Source organism: Ascaphus truei, chromosome 8 (genome assembly GCF_040206685.1).
Source record: "Ascaphus truei isolate aAscTru1 chromosome 8, aAscTru1.hap1, whole genome shotgun sequence".
NCBI lineage: Eukaryota > Metazoa > Chordata > Amphibia > Anura > Ascaphidae > Ascaphus > Ascaphus truei.
This window is the reverse complement of record NC_134490.1, coordinates 98,077,395-98,090,828: the sequence shown is the minus strand read 5'-3', so window position 1 is coordinate 98,090,828 and position 13,434 is coordinate 98,077,395. Positions and strand designations below refer to the sequence as shown.

The 13,434-nt window shown below is 39.4% G+C and overlaps 1 protein-coding gene across 1 annotated transcript in view; it reads left to right on the top strand.

The window, feature by feature from the left end:
• Positions 1 to 13,434, top strand: part of ANK3 (ankyrin 3) — a 461,946-nt gene that overhangs the window by 113,810 nt on the left and 334,702 nt on the right. Inside the window, 3 exon segments of the mRNA XM_075612960.1 lie at positions 2,462 to 2,563; positions 4,549 to 4,647; positions 5,662 to 5,760. Of these exon segments, the coding sequence (XP_075469075.1) occupies positions 2,462 to 2,563; positions 4,549 to 4,647; positions 5,662 to 5,760 (300 nt within the window).

Here is a 13,434-nt window from a genome sequence, read left to right as displayed (position 1 = left end):
TGCGACATTACTTGTATTGAGTGATCCTCAGAGCTCAGAAACCATTATTCCACAGATAATCAATTTGCTGTGGATCTGGATAATATATCTGCCTCAATAGACGGAATCTTTAAGCTTGATGAGGAAGTATTTTCTATACTGGTTTATCACTCCATGTCACTGGGGACTTATTCCATTATATGCATGTTTCATCAACTTGGAATCTGTAATCGCCTGTAAAGGACTTTACTGCATATCAAAGCGATTCTAATCATCTTGTTTATATCAGGCATTGGGGTTTATATAATCAGTTTACCCCTCTTTCATGCAACAGTGTTTCTTTTGGGTAGTATCCGTGTCAGGGGTCCTAGCCTATTTTTAAGTATTTTTGTACTGTTATCTATTTTCTTTGTGTCCATCAATAAATTGTTATTTCTTATACGGTATACCTGAGTGCTCTAAAGCGGGTTCTTTTTCCTTGTTGTGTATATACACACACACATATATTTATATATACACACAGACACACACACACATATATATATATATATATATATATATATATATATATATAATTATCCAATTGGGAACTGTATTCTTGGAACCACGGCCTGTTGATGTCTGATTGCATGATAATGTATGATTATCATGGTATCATTACAAGTTTAAAGAATAATTTAAAATACATTACTTCTATTTGCTATTTTTTTTTTTTTGTTTTTCTTTTTTTGTTTTAAAATGTGTCATTCAACTACAATTAACCCATTATCATTAGCTCCCTTGTGCCCTCAGAGACTGTCCCTTTAAGTATTTATCTTTTGGAATAGCCATTGTCAGAGATTTAAATATGCCACTATCTTGCTTCCTATCTCACAAGCAGTAACAGCAGTAACAGCAGTAACAGCAGTAACAGCAGTAACAGCAGTAACAGCATGCCTTGTATAAGCACAGTGATGTGTCACTGCTGGAATGAAACAGATTTTACAGGCAGGACGCGGCAATGTTGGTTTCATGCAGTTTTGGTTTCTGACAGCAATGGAGCTGATTTTGTTTTCATATATAGCCAAAATACTCGCACTATTTAGCTTTGGCCTTAAAGCGGCTATACCCCTTGTTTTATTTTTTTACCAGCTGGGAAGAAGTTAGTTGCATAGGAAGGGGCTGCTGGTATAAGCCCTGGCTGGGCACTGAAAATGTCTATTTAAAGGTCCCACACATCAATAGGAAGCTGCAAGAGCCATCCCGTTGGCTTCCTGTTGGCCTGTGTCATGCAGGACCTGTAAACAGCAGTGAGATACCGGCATCGCCTTCAGATGCAAGTTTCCCTGGGAGCTGAAATAAACGCTGTTTAACTCTGGAGACCCCATAGGTTTTTAAAGGCAATGGTCCTTTAACTGCCATCTGACACCAAGTCACCATAGTGAAAGATCTATGAAAATAGTAACTGTGTTTAAGTGCTTCACAATTACAGCACAGTGCACTGTACGCAACACATAAACTTATTACAGCCACAGTCCCGGCACAGATTGGCTTACATTCTATGTTTTTGGTGCCTTGAGGCACAGGGAGATAATACCAAAGGTGCCAGCAACATAGCAAATTGGGATACAACACTGGAACTGGAAAACGAACACACAGGCCAGTGATTGTTGAAATAAAATGGTTGCAGTGTAAACAATTCTGCATTGGTTGTAAAGGTATACAAGGATTGGGCCAGGCCGTACCTGCAAACCATATGCTTTGCTTTCTGGTGCTTTGGGCACTAGTTTGTTTTCTGTCTCTGGGTTCTTCTATGATACAAACCACATTTAGTTTGAAGATTGTGAAAGACTTTTATTGTTTTCTTCCAGACCACAGCTTTCCATCAACATTATCGCCGCTGTCACACTTGTACCCACTAGTTAACCCTAAAACCAGGTTTTGGAAGTGCTTCACATTTTGCTGGAACAAGTCTAGTAAAAGTTAATTCTGAGCAAGCCATTGTATGCTCAATCCATTGTCGCATTCCTGAACCATGATGTTTCCATGAATTATGGTAGTCTAACCACCCGGGGTTTCCTGGTTCCCAAGATACCATCTGTTGCAATCTACAGGACACAAATGCTTTTATGGTGGACATTATATGGCTGCAAGAGTCCGAACAATAAAGCTGCAGTGTCATCACGAGAAGATGTGGCTTGCAATTGGTGACCCTAGCAATGATATTTCTTGGGATTACCAGACAAAATAGATGATCTATTTGGAGCTGGGTGGTCCCTGGTGGTTAGACTATTGCAATTTAGCTCTAAGGCCCCTGTTCAGGTAATGATCATAAAAAAAAGATGCATTGGGGTGATTGCTGCTTTGAAGTCCCACCCCAGGAAATTAGATGTTCAGAATTAAACTATGAGTAAGAGTTGATGTACCATCCCTGGCTTTCTTTTTCCTTCTGCCTTAAACTATGCAGAATGTGCTTATTTAGGGTATGTTTCTTCTTTTTCAGTCTGACACAAATGCAAGTTACTTGAGAGCCGCACGAGCTGGCAACCTTGAAAAGGCCCTTGACTATTTGAAAACCGGGGTGGACATCAATATCTGCAACCAGGTCAGTGATTTCTGTTGTCTTGTGAATTCTATCATCTTATTTGTCAATACAAAATGTCACATTTCTACAAAATGTAGCTTTTAGCTTTTTCCTAACACAGTGAACTTTGTATGTGCTATACTTGTCATGGCTGAAGCTCACAATGTTTAGGAATTAACTGGCTTTTACACTTGTCTCGTGCTAGACTACAAACCTTTGTGGCCACTTCCTGTATACAGTATATAAAATGGTTGTCACACTTCTGTGCTTTAGGCCTATGCTTCCCAGACTACACATCATTAGATTGTGTTCTGCTGCAGTATGATGATATAAGTTTAAGCATTACATTTTAAATATCACAATAGAAAATAGACTCATATCAAACGCTCAGATTTGATAAGACTGTAATTATCAATTTATTGCATTAGTAAATGTAGTACTTCATTCACGTTTCTAATCAGTTTAACAGGAACTTTTCTGTTAAACTGGTGCAAGATTGCTCTGGTAACTATGTTCGAGTTTAATGTTCTGTTTTTGTAGTTATGTAATCTTGGATTAACATTACAGCATCAATCTCCAAAACTCTCATTTACAGTATCTTCCATTTACTGATTATATCTATAACAAAGAATGTTGCTTTCCATAAAAAAATTAAATGAATTATAAACGCAGGTTTTTTTTTGCCGTATTTAATTCCTCCAAGAGTGATTGCCAAACCTGCTTACTGACTAACTGGTCACTGGTGTTATAGACATGTTACAAGTGCCTTAAACATTCATTTAAAGCAGATACTGATATTTGAGAACATGACAACCATTTAAAAAATGCTTCTACAGTACTGGGGTTAAAAGGGCAACATCTCTGTATATAATGAAGATGACTTTTACAGCAGGCAGATAACTAGTATTGCTGCTTATAAAATACCTGAGATGTGTTACTACAACAGGAGAATTATTCACTTTAGTAACCACACAAAACCCAATATAGATTCCTAGCACTCAATGTAAAAATCATGAATCTATAATATAGAAACGTACATACTTTTCTGTATTAGTTTACCATTGGGAATATTTTGATTAGTAAAATATGATTATTCTTAACAAATGTTGCCTAGATTCCTGATGTTTACATTGAGTGCTGGGAACCTACAGTATGTTGGGTTTTGTGTGCTTCCGTTTGGGGGATTGGGGTTTTTTTTTGTTCTCTTGGCACCACCTCTTCAGTATACTCTCCTTTGACGTTAACTTTCAGTCTTCTTTTTTATACAGTATATAGTGTTGTCTATACCTTATACTTTCTGTATAGTATTCACTATAGCAGTTCTTATGCAATTACATATAAAATAACTGGTACTAAAAGCTACAGACCAAGCAATATCCTACATGTGTGTTGTTGTTTTTTAATAAATCAGTTCAGTACAATGAGAAAATACTTGTAGCATTTAAAAAACAAAAAAAACAACTCTGAATGACATTTTTAATGTATTATAATGTAACAAGCATTTTTTGTTTCTATAGCAACCATTTACAAATTCACATCCTCTTCCTCTTTTGAAACAGGCTCTGGCAAATACTTTTTGAACCTGTCCCCTCTGTAGCAGTGTATCAATTGTATCTAGTGACTGCCTGGTCACATCCCACAGAACTATGCATCTTTGGTCTTCTTCTGCTGCACTGGCAGCCGTTTAGTGAACCTCCGAGCTGAATCTTTGCTAATCGATCACAACTTGGCTAATTACTTATTATTGTATGGATTGTATTGATGCACATATTAAAGGGGTAAATTAAAAAAAATAAAAAGTCAGCTTGGACTGCTGTTTTAGGGGATTTTACCATACAAAAGAAATAACCCCTTTGCTGTCACCCTGCATTGCATTGCAAAGCAGGGTAGGGATTACCAGTATGCTAATAGATGGACCAAAACGGTCTACAACTCTTGTGTGGTATTGTTGGAATCCTTTATACTGATGTCCTTACATACCTATGCAACATGCTTCTTTCTATCAGAATGGGTTGAACGCTCTCCACCTCGCTTCCAAAGAAGGACACATAGAAATAGTTTCCGAACTCCTACTGCGAGGAGCTGATGTGGATGCATCAACAAAGGTCAGTGCCAAAGGTCACTCATTAGTTTGTTTAATTAACATTATGTAACTGAGCAGCAGCATTGCAGATTTTACCATCATGATTTAAGCCTTGCTGTCTGCATGTCCTTAAATACGTGACCGCAGCATTCCTCCATTCACCTTTAGCAACACCCGGCCATCCCACCCGAGTCCCAACAAAACATGTAGATTGATATTTGGATGGAAAATGGCCACAGCTTTATTGAGCTTTTACAACATGAACCTTGCCAGCTAAACATTATTATACAACTTCCAATGCCAGCCAAGTGGGCATGTAAAACCATAACACACCAAAGGTTAGCGCCATGCAAGCCACAGAGCTATAGCGTTCCCACTCCCTTGACCAAGCCCAAACCATAACCCACATCTACACCAGCTGGCAAGGACATCCCGCCAGTGTCACAATTATAACAACCATGGCATATTTTTGCTTGGGCATGGGCAATGAACACGTTGCCCTGTCTCCCTAACCGACCGCTAAACCTTGCCCCGTGTTCAAAACAACCAATGGCAATTAGTCCGACCCAAGCAACTAAACTTATCCTTCCCCTACCCGTGGTCTCCAAGTCACTGCAGTCATGTGGTCCATTCCTGAAAGGTCCGTGTGCCTTACTTCACTGGCAGAGGAGCGCAGTGTGTTCTGCAAATACTTCACAATGATCACCTGCCTTAGAATTAGGATAACCCTTTACAGTACATTAATCCAGCAGGTTTCCATCGTACATCCTCTTTAAAGCCACAATTACTATTTTACATGCATTTATGTGGTTATTGCTGAGTCTATTCCTTAATAATTAGACCCTCCTACACGTTAGTCGTGAAATTACACATTTAATGCCCTCATAGGCCAATGGGAGCATTCAAACAAATCATTAGACTGTAAACTATTCTACACTTACCTGCTGAACATATTTGACTGTGTAGTCTGTCTCTATAAGGGTTGATCTGTCACTATGATGTCAAGTAACTAGACTTTAATGTGTTCTGTTTGCAGAAAGGAAACACAGCTCTCCACATAGCATCGTTGGCTGGTCAAGCAGAAGTAGTGAAAGTGTTGGTTACAAGTGTTGCCAATGTCAATGCACAATCCCAGGTAAAAAGACGTTTGAGAATATGTAAACTACAAAATGTGATATATATACACTGCGTATTATATGTTCTGTTATAGATACATAGATGTTACTAGAGATTGATGTTACATGCAGGGTATGCATTGTGCAACAAGTTCACACTTTGAGAGGGTAAAGTAGTTGAAGGTAATTGTTTTTGATGTTAAGATTCATAGCGCGTCCCGTCACTGTTCTGAGATTATGGGCCATATTTACTAAGCAATCTTCTGCCATAAGACGCCTTCCGGCACTAGAAGACCAAGGAGTCCTCCAGTGCCAGAGGGTGGGTTGTGGCAGAAGATTGCTCAGTAAATATGAGCCCACAGTATATCTGAAGAAAGGACTTGTTAAGTACGAGCTTGTGTACAACAACATGACAAGCTATCATTTGGTGCGTTAAAAGGTGTAGATATAGCAGATGTTACTACACCTGCTGGAATGCAGCAGTAGTTGCACTAGCAAGGCACTGTCTGTGTCCCGGTGCAATGCGCCAGCAGAAGTAATAACGTCTCTATATCTGTATATCAACCCACAGCACTCTACTGTACTTCTGTAGGACCAACATGGCTACTAGAACTCGGCATTAAAGGAACATTAAATGTTGCAACACACAATAAATTATAAGTAGAAAATATTAAGACCTTTCTTCTTACACCGCGGTGTCTCATTCCCTGATCAATTAATCGCATTCCAAGTATATATATACTTATAGATCACAAATGATTATGTATATATGTGTATATATATGTATGTGTGTGTGTGTGTATATGTATAACATACAAAAAGACACAAGAACCCCAGTTAGAAGCACCCAGACATATCTAATAATGAATGCAATCAGATGCAGATAAATGTAATAACCAAAATACACATTTATTATAAGTCTACATCAAACACAACATAGAAAACCAAAATGACAAACATGAAAAGAGACCAAACAAATGTCTCCTCTAGACAATAAGAATATTGACCCAAAAATATAGACAGCAGTACAGGGACACAAAAACAGAGATGGCAAATAATGCAGGAGATATAACTTCTAATACAGGTCACTCTGGGTACAGAAGTTCCCAGGGTAACCAATGACTGGACGGTCAAAATCTAAAAACTGCAAGAAAGCCTGTCCTGTTGATCCCTAAACCAGCAAATTGATAAAGAACCCCAGAAAAAACACAGTGAACAGCCCAGATGAAAAATAAAAAAATACTCAAACTGTATGTGTACTATTTAAAGGCAAAGGGAAAATCCACCTTACCAGAGTATTAGCTGTAACCCTCCCCTCCCCCCCCCCCTCACTATCAAAGACCCAACATGAGAGCACCAATGCTACACTATACTTAGCTTAGATATATGATCTGGGACACCAGAGGTGTATGGGAGGTCCTCTCACTGCAGAATGGAGGGAAACACCAGAGATCAGTCTCCAAAAGTCCCTCTGCTTGTCTGGTCCAAATAGCAGCTACAGGAAACTTAGATCTGTGCTATACCACATTGTGTGCTCATTTGCATGTCATGTCCCAGAATCCCTTGCTGCAGTGGAATCACTGTATGCTGGGGATAATGGTGAAAGGCAGGGTTGCAGACCTGCCTAGGACATGTGAGTGTGCTCACAAGTGATCTTTTTATTTGCTATATGCAATACGGTGGAGGTTTCTTGTTGCGTTTTTCACCCACCATAACTTAGTGTGTGTCTGTTTTAAGTCATCATTTATTGCTAATAACACAACATGTCTTTAATTTGCTTCTGTTAGCATCTTCCATGTCCCTTGGTAATGCAGGGTTTAAAACATGGAATTGCAGGGAGGTGATTTAAAAAAAAAAAATCAAATACATCTGTACTTAATAAGAACCTGACGCACTTTATAAATATTTTGAGCGTCCATATTAATGTCCAGGTCATAATAAAAAAAACCTGTCTGCTTCATAGATAAAAACGAACTTAAGGCAGTAATGTTTGCTAAAAAATGTTTTTTATATTATTGGGCGCTCCCTCTTGAATACTGTTCAGTATTTTCTATCCGTTTTTCATTCCTGAAATACAAAACATTAATAAATCGGGCACTTGGGATGTATTAAAATAGCGCATAGGAATTGTCATAAACATCAAAGAGAAATGTGCTCATCTGTAGGATTTTTTATTTTTTTTTAAAGCACAAAGAGTCATGCACAGGAAACACGGCTTTTAATGCATTGTTGCTTGTACAAAAATATTCTTTATGCAGTACTTAACTTATTTTTAATATTGCCGCATACAGTATTCATTTAATTGTAGGTTTTCAGTAACGTTTTTGAATGTGTGTAAGGGTGAAGCAGAACATCCCATCTTCTGAGGAATAAAATGTTGTGATGGTTGCAGATGTAATCATGTGTTAGCTGTGCATGAAATGTCCTGTACAGGAAAGCATCTTGGCTAGCACCTACAGTACAGTACGTATCTTCTGTAGAATCGTGCAAGCTGCATTGTTGCATGGAGAGAATAGGTAATGAGAAAGCAGCAGAGTGCATTTACTGGAGCCTGAGCCTCCTTTTCTAGTCATGTTTAAAAAAATAAAATAAAAAGAGGCACCAGCAGAAAACCATAAGATTGGTACAGTCATCTAAATGGGAAAGAGAAAAAAAGCACTCACATTCCCCAAGCTTGTTCCAATCTTCTATACTCCATACAGTGATTGTAAACTGTTCATATGTGAATGAAGAGTGTAGGTATAGACCAATAAATATACAGAGTATCTTATTTTTACCCTGCTCCTTTTTTAACACTGATTTGCCTAAAGTGTTTGTTGCTCATATAGCTAAGCCTAGGTTCAGACCACTCCAGGACATTCATTATGACAAGTTCAAATGATTCCAACATTGTGATGTTGAAACCGGTAAAGACTAAATGACCTTCATGTGTACACCCAGGATGAAAGACGTGGGAGGATATGACGGTTATGTAATGTGTAGCACATCACTAAGGTAGAGGAGCATTTTCTAGGGAAAAAGAAAGAACTAGAAAGGGTCTCTGACATTAGAAGGTGGTAAAGATGCGGTGGATGCAAAAAGCATGGTGGGAGAGGCAAACATGGTCAAGTTATTACTTTATACAAGATACGTGATGCAGTGGGCAAAAGTTTAGAAGGATATGGCTCCAAAAATAATGATTCTAACAGAATGAAGCCTTTTTGTAGCCTGGACTCATGACTACTGTACTCACACCCGCAGACACACCTACCCACTATAGTGGTCAAGCACTACCATCTACTGTACTTACTCCTGCCCCTAATGTGCAAGTCTCCTAACATGCCACTTACTGTAGCTTGTAAGCTCTCTGTGGCCTGAATTCCCATTCTCTGATCTTATGTTTGTTGCACTTATTGTATACTTGTATTCCCTGTCTGCTTTTCTGTAAAGCACTGTGTATACATTGTTGATGCAATATAAATAAAAATATCCAAATGCATACACAACCAAAGCACACTTAGGGCCTTATTATCTACCTCCCAGCAGGGTTTTGGATTGTGGCAATGGCAAGCCAAAGTAAATGCCATCAATGTGTGGGGAACAGAACCCAGAGATTAGTGTGCATATCAATGCCCAGAATCTTTTTATCTGTAGTTTATAGAGAGAATTGTCAAAATGCTCCAATACCTAGCTTGTATTAAAAGGTAGTGAGTCCCATAGCATAGGTAGGTGTATACAATATACAGGTGAGTAGGTCCACAGCCAAATATAACCAGAGTTCCCTGAAAACTGAGAGTGAATGAGATGAACCCACCACTCACAATTTCATTGGGAATAATAAGGCAGTAAGGCAATAATAAAGGTTAGAACTCACGGACACCTCCATGTAGGGAAGACGTGCTGCTGCTGAAGAAGTAATCCAGATTGAGGTGAGAAGAGTAGAGCACAGCCAAAAAATGGGAGTCAGGAGAGGATCCAAAATACAAAAATCTTTAATGGAGTAAATGCAGCATAGGAAAACACCACCTACGCATTTCGAACGTCTTGTTCTTTATCAAGGAGTAAAGAACCAGTGCAGATCTGTCCCCTTCTAAGCACAGCTGATCCACCACCATTTTGCGCCAAAAAAACGTGATGACGTCATGACGCATCCAACTGAGCGCGAGCGCACCTTAAGAAAGTTCAGACAGTGCATCAAGCTTCCCTGGGGCAGAGCAGTGACGGATCGCTACAGTGGACATAAATAAAAGAAGCAAAACGGTGGAGAACTACAGAATGCTCTATCCCAGGTGCTGTTAATCCTTTCCCACTGAAAAACAGAAGGAAGGAAAACAGCAATTACCTGAGTGTGGGCAAATGTAGATCCATAGTAAGCTCCAAAACAAAAAACATATTTATTAATAGTAAGTGAATTACAGTAAAGAAAAAAAGGGAAAACTGGACCTATCTGCAACACACATTAACCCAATAAGGGTAAAGAAAGTGCGGAATCACCATATATCAGTACAGTATTAGGTATCTTTTAACCGGACACATTTTCATAATCATTTTTTTTCTTCATTTTTTTATTTTGTTTTTATTCATGTTTTAACTTTCTTTACCCTTATTGGGTTAATGTGTGTTGCAGATAGGCCCCTTTTCCCCTTTTTTTTCTTTACTGTAATTCACTTACTATTAATAAATATGTTTTTTGTTTTGGAGCTTACTATGGATCTACATTTGCCCACACTCAGGTAATTGCTGGTTTCCTTCCTTCGGTTTATCAGTGGGAAAGGATTAACAGCACCTGGGATAGAGCATTCTGTAGTTCTCCACCGTTTTGCTTCTTTTATTTATGTCCACTGTAGCGATCCGTCACTGCTCTGCCCCTGGGAAGCTTGATGCACTGACTGAACTTTCTTCTGGTGCGCTCGCGCTCAGTTGGATGCGTCATAACGTCATCCCATTTTTTTTGCGCAAAACTGAGGCGGATCAGCTGTGCTTAGAAGGGGACAGATCTGCACTAGTTCTTTACTCCTTGATAAAGAACAAGACGTTCGAAACGCGTAGGAGGTGTTTTCCTATGCTGCATTTACTCCATTAAAGATTTTTGTATTTTGGATCCTCTCCTGATTCCCGTTTTTGGCTGTGCTCTACTCTTCTCACCTCAATCTGTAGTTTATACACTGTTTGGTGTTTGAAAGACTGGGACAGGTTTGGGTAATCAATGTGAAATGTGGATGCACGCTGATGTTTTTGGATATACTCCTTTACAAGCACACTTTACAATCTACTTCCAAGTTACTTTACTACCAGAACCCTAGACTGCAGCATATCGTTTCATTCCTTGGTGGGACTACATCTTGATCTATGTCAATCGAAAATCAGGAGAAACTGTTAACAATTAAAAGCAGTGGGATCTCAGCAATGTGATCAATCCTCAGACCTGGTATTCACATATACTGCTGCGACACACTTTATTCGAGCAAATACCCAGTATGTACCTGGCAGATACCAGGAATGCGCCGCTCCTCACCTCTGACAAGCCCCGTTGCGTTTGCCTTCCCAGCCTGGGTTCATGCCTGGCTGACGGGCGGCTGATCTGTTAAATGATAATGATTAGGATTTAATAGGCTGCAATGCTTCGCGTGTCTACCAGATGGCATAAATTCATGAATTGTAATGCAGTATATATATATATATATATACTGTGCAGTATTGCAGCCAGCGGGAATAAAATGCTTCAATCCCTGCCTGGAAAATACCGCAATGCACTCGGGCAGAAAACAGTCACAAACCTCAATACACCCGAGTATACCCGAATTCGTGGGACTAGCCGAGCTCGAATAAAGTGTGTCGCCAGTGTAAAGGTGTTTGAAAAGCTGTTTGTTGGTTTCCCCTTGGTAATTAAAAGTAATAATCTAGTCATTCAATAACACATCAACATATCTGAAAAAAGGTTGCTTGTTATTATGCTGTGTTCATTGGAATCGAGGGCAAGTGCGTCAGATACATTTGGAATCATTTCCCAGTGTATGGTAGATAGAGATTTCCCGAGTTGAACGCGTGCCCTTGGACAAGCTGCCCAGAATTAGCTCTCTGAACTTGAACTGGAAACTGCTGACAGGCCTGAACCTTTTCATAAAAAAGAGACAGGCCTGATCTGGATGGCTATATTAAAAAGAAATTGAGAGCCCAGTCTTGTTTGTTCTGGTGCAGTACTGCTGGCTCACTGTCTGATCGGGTCAGGGCACTGATGTGTAACTGTTTACTATTCTAGAATTTGAAGTTAACCATCTGAAAATAACACACAATGGTGTATACCTGAGAGAAATATAACACACAATGGTGTATACCTGAGAGAAATATAACACACAATGGTGTATACCTGAGAGAAATATAACACACAATGGTGTATACCTGAGAGAAATATAACACACAATGGTGTATACCTGAGAGAAATATAACACACAATGGTGTATACCTGAGAGAAATATAACACACAATGGTGTATACCTGAGAGAAATATAACACACAATGGTGTATACCTGAGAGAAATATAACACACAATGGTGTATACCTGAGAGAAATGTTTTGACCAAATATTTTCTGTGAATGTTTTTATACTGACTTCTCCTCTTTATGCGGATAATCCTGTATAGTTTGATGCAGCCGTTTGGTCCGTCTTCGGACCAAAATCCTCATTTACTTCAATGGGGATATTTGGATGAAAAGGGCTGTAATGGTCACATCAGACTACAGAGAATTAGGCCCTATAACTAGTTTGTCATTTATGGAGGAACAAGTTAAATCTCACCTTCACATGTCCAATCTGAGCAAATTTCTGTGAGATGCATTCTTGATTTCATTGATGCTCTGCATGAGCCCTTTTATACAGGCATTTTCCTCCGTGCTTCCTCCTTAATCTTCATTAGCCCCAATATAGCCCAGCAGTCGAAGACCCGCTGTGCAAAACTTGAGGCGCATATCCGCATTAGAGATGGGCACTTTTTTTTTGCCAAAGTTTGATTTCACTGTGAAATCGGCATAATGTATCTGTAGGAGGACATGTGCAGAGGTACGCAATGGAGACTTTTTTTAAGGGGAAATTAAAATAAGGCTTTATTGTGCCTGTCGCTTTAAACACTGCAAACATGAAAACCAGCAAACCAAATCTGCTCCACTTTGGAGTATATATTCAGTTGTAGTCCAGCCCTCATTAACTGTGGGGTTAGCCCAGCGATTCACCAGCCCAAATCATAGAGACATCATTATATATACAGCAGAGACTGCGACTATTCTAAAACAAACCAGTGGCAATCACCAAAAAGACCCAGGTACAGCCAGGTACATTCTGAATACATGACTTAAACTTGCCTTAAACTAGCCCCAGCATTTCTGCATTGATTAATGGCCCATCAGATTAACAGCGGGGGTCCCTGGCAGTCCCATTCAAACTGAATGGGACTGCCAGGGACCCCTGCTGTGTTAATCCTATGGGTCGTTAGTCAATGCAGAAATGCCTTAAACTTGCCTCAAACTAGCCCAGCACATACCCTGAATTTAACCTGGCTAGTTTAAAGCAAGCTTTAGGATAGTCGTGGCCTCGTCTGTATATAGAGATATAGATGTCTTATATGAAAAAGTCTCATCTGTCTCTTGTAGTTGTAGGGGGGATGCTTCTCTGTTCTCCTAGTGCCACACCCTTGTGTGATAAGGCAATGTCAGGATCCAGG